This window comes from Quercus robur, chromosome 1, assembly GCF_932294415.1.
Source record: "Quercus robur chromosome 1, dhQueRobu3.1, whole genome shotgun sequence".
Taxonomy (NCBI): Eukaryota; Viridiplantae; Streptophyta; class Magnoliopsida; order Fagales; family Fagaceae; genus Quercus; species Quercus robur.
The window spans coordinates 17,922,641-17,924,197 of NC_065534.1; the positions used below are offsets into that span (position 1 = coordinate 17,922,641).

At 35.2% G+C, this 1,557-nt stretch overlaps 1 protein-coding gene across 1 annotated transcript; it reads left to right on the plus strand.

Annotated features, from left to right (window-relative positions):
* The first annotated feature begins 338 nt into the window (after nucleotides 1–338).
* LOC126723902 (uncharacterized) lies at nucleotides 339–1,271 on the plus strand. Its single transcript, XM_050427908.1, has one exon. The coding sequence runs from the start codon at nucleotides 467–469 to the stop codon at nucleotides 1,088–1,090; it is 624 nt and encodes a 207-aa protein (XP_050283865.1). The 5' UTR covers nucleotides 339–466; the 3' UTR covers nucleotides 1,091–1,271.
* The last annotated feature ends 286 nt before the right edge of the window (nucleotides 1,272–1,557 follow it).

Sequence of the window (1,557 nt, forward strand, 5' to 3'; positions counted from 1 at the left end):
ACTCATGCCAATAATAAGTGAATGAATGAATCTAATACCAATATACGAGTCGCAATTGACTTGTGGGGCTATTATATTACAATGAATCTAACCTATAACCTTCCAAAACATTTTCCACGCAAACTATGAATTATAAAAATAGGAAAAATCATAATTTTATATTCAAAACAAGCATGGTAGTTTATAGCTGTTGAGATTATGACTTTATATATGAGTTGGATATTGCGAGTCCAAAAGTGTTTATAAGCAATATATACCACGTAATACAGAGAGATATAGAGGTGTTCAAAGCCGGCATGGTTGACCAGACCACCGACCCTTAAAACCTAATAAAAAACAAGCCTAGACTTTCTCAAAGTCAAGCCCTTTACACCCTCACCTTTCTTCTATATATCTTCTCATCCCAACAGCCCCCAAGAAATCCCATATTCTCCATCTTTGACTCTTTACCTCCTCCTCTTTCTAAATGGGAAATGCAGTATCTCCATGTTTCCAATCAAACCCTAACCCTAATTGCAGTTCTTCCTCTGTGAAGTTAGTCTTTTGGGAAGGAACAACAAGAATTCTCACAGGAAAACATGTTGCTGGGGAGATCATGTTTGAGTTTCCTGACAAAATGGTTTGCCATGGAGACTCTTTCTTTATCGGCCACCCGGTACCGGCCTTAGGCATAGATGATGAGCTTATGTATGGACAAACCTACTTTGTTCTTCCTATTGATCGCTTTGCTTGCAGTGTCCTCACAGCCTCTTCTCTTGCAAGCTTAGGATCAAGCCCTAAAAACTCCCCTGTCAATTTTGGGGACTGTCCGTTTGAGTACATTAAGGGTGAGAATGGAAAGGTTTCGATTAAGGTTGTGCCAGAGCTCATAACAAGGCTTATTACCCGAGGTAAGGAAATTGGGTCTAGTAGTCCTAGCAATAGTGTTCTTTGTAGCACGCCAGAGTTGCAAAAGCAGTATGATCAACTTGTTGGGTCTAAGGAGCAAGTATGGTCACCTAAGCTTGAAACCATTTCAGAGCATAAGATTAGGTTATCACCTTGCAGATTTATAGGGTTGGAGTGGAAACAAAAAAAGAAGGAAGGGTAATTAATATGTTATGGTAGCTACTAGCTAGAGAATTTTTGTTAGTGGTGAAAGAAAGACATGTATAATACAATCTGATCGATTTGATTTTTTTTTTGGTTGTTGTTATAATTCTTCTTATTTTGTTTTATAAGTTGTACAAATAATTGCATACTAATCAATTGTCGAAATATTTTTCTTTCGATATCTCAAACGAATTCAAACTCATAATCCTTTCTTTAGTCGTGTTTTCTAGATAGCATGAATCTTTAGTCATTTATTATATATATGGCAAGAAGAATTTCTTCCCATACACAAATTTATCATCTTCCTAGCAAAACATGTATCTTAATTTCTACTTTGTAGAACATTTTTACATAAAGTTTTTCTTCCCATACACAAATTTATCTAATTCCTAACAAAATATGTATCTTAATTTCTACTTTGTAGAACATTTGCATATAAGATGTTTTAATATAAACATATTTATT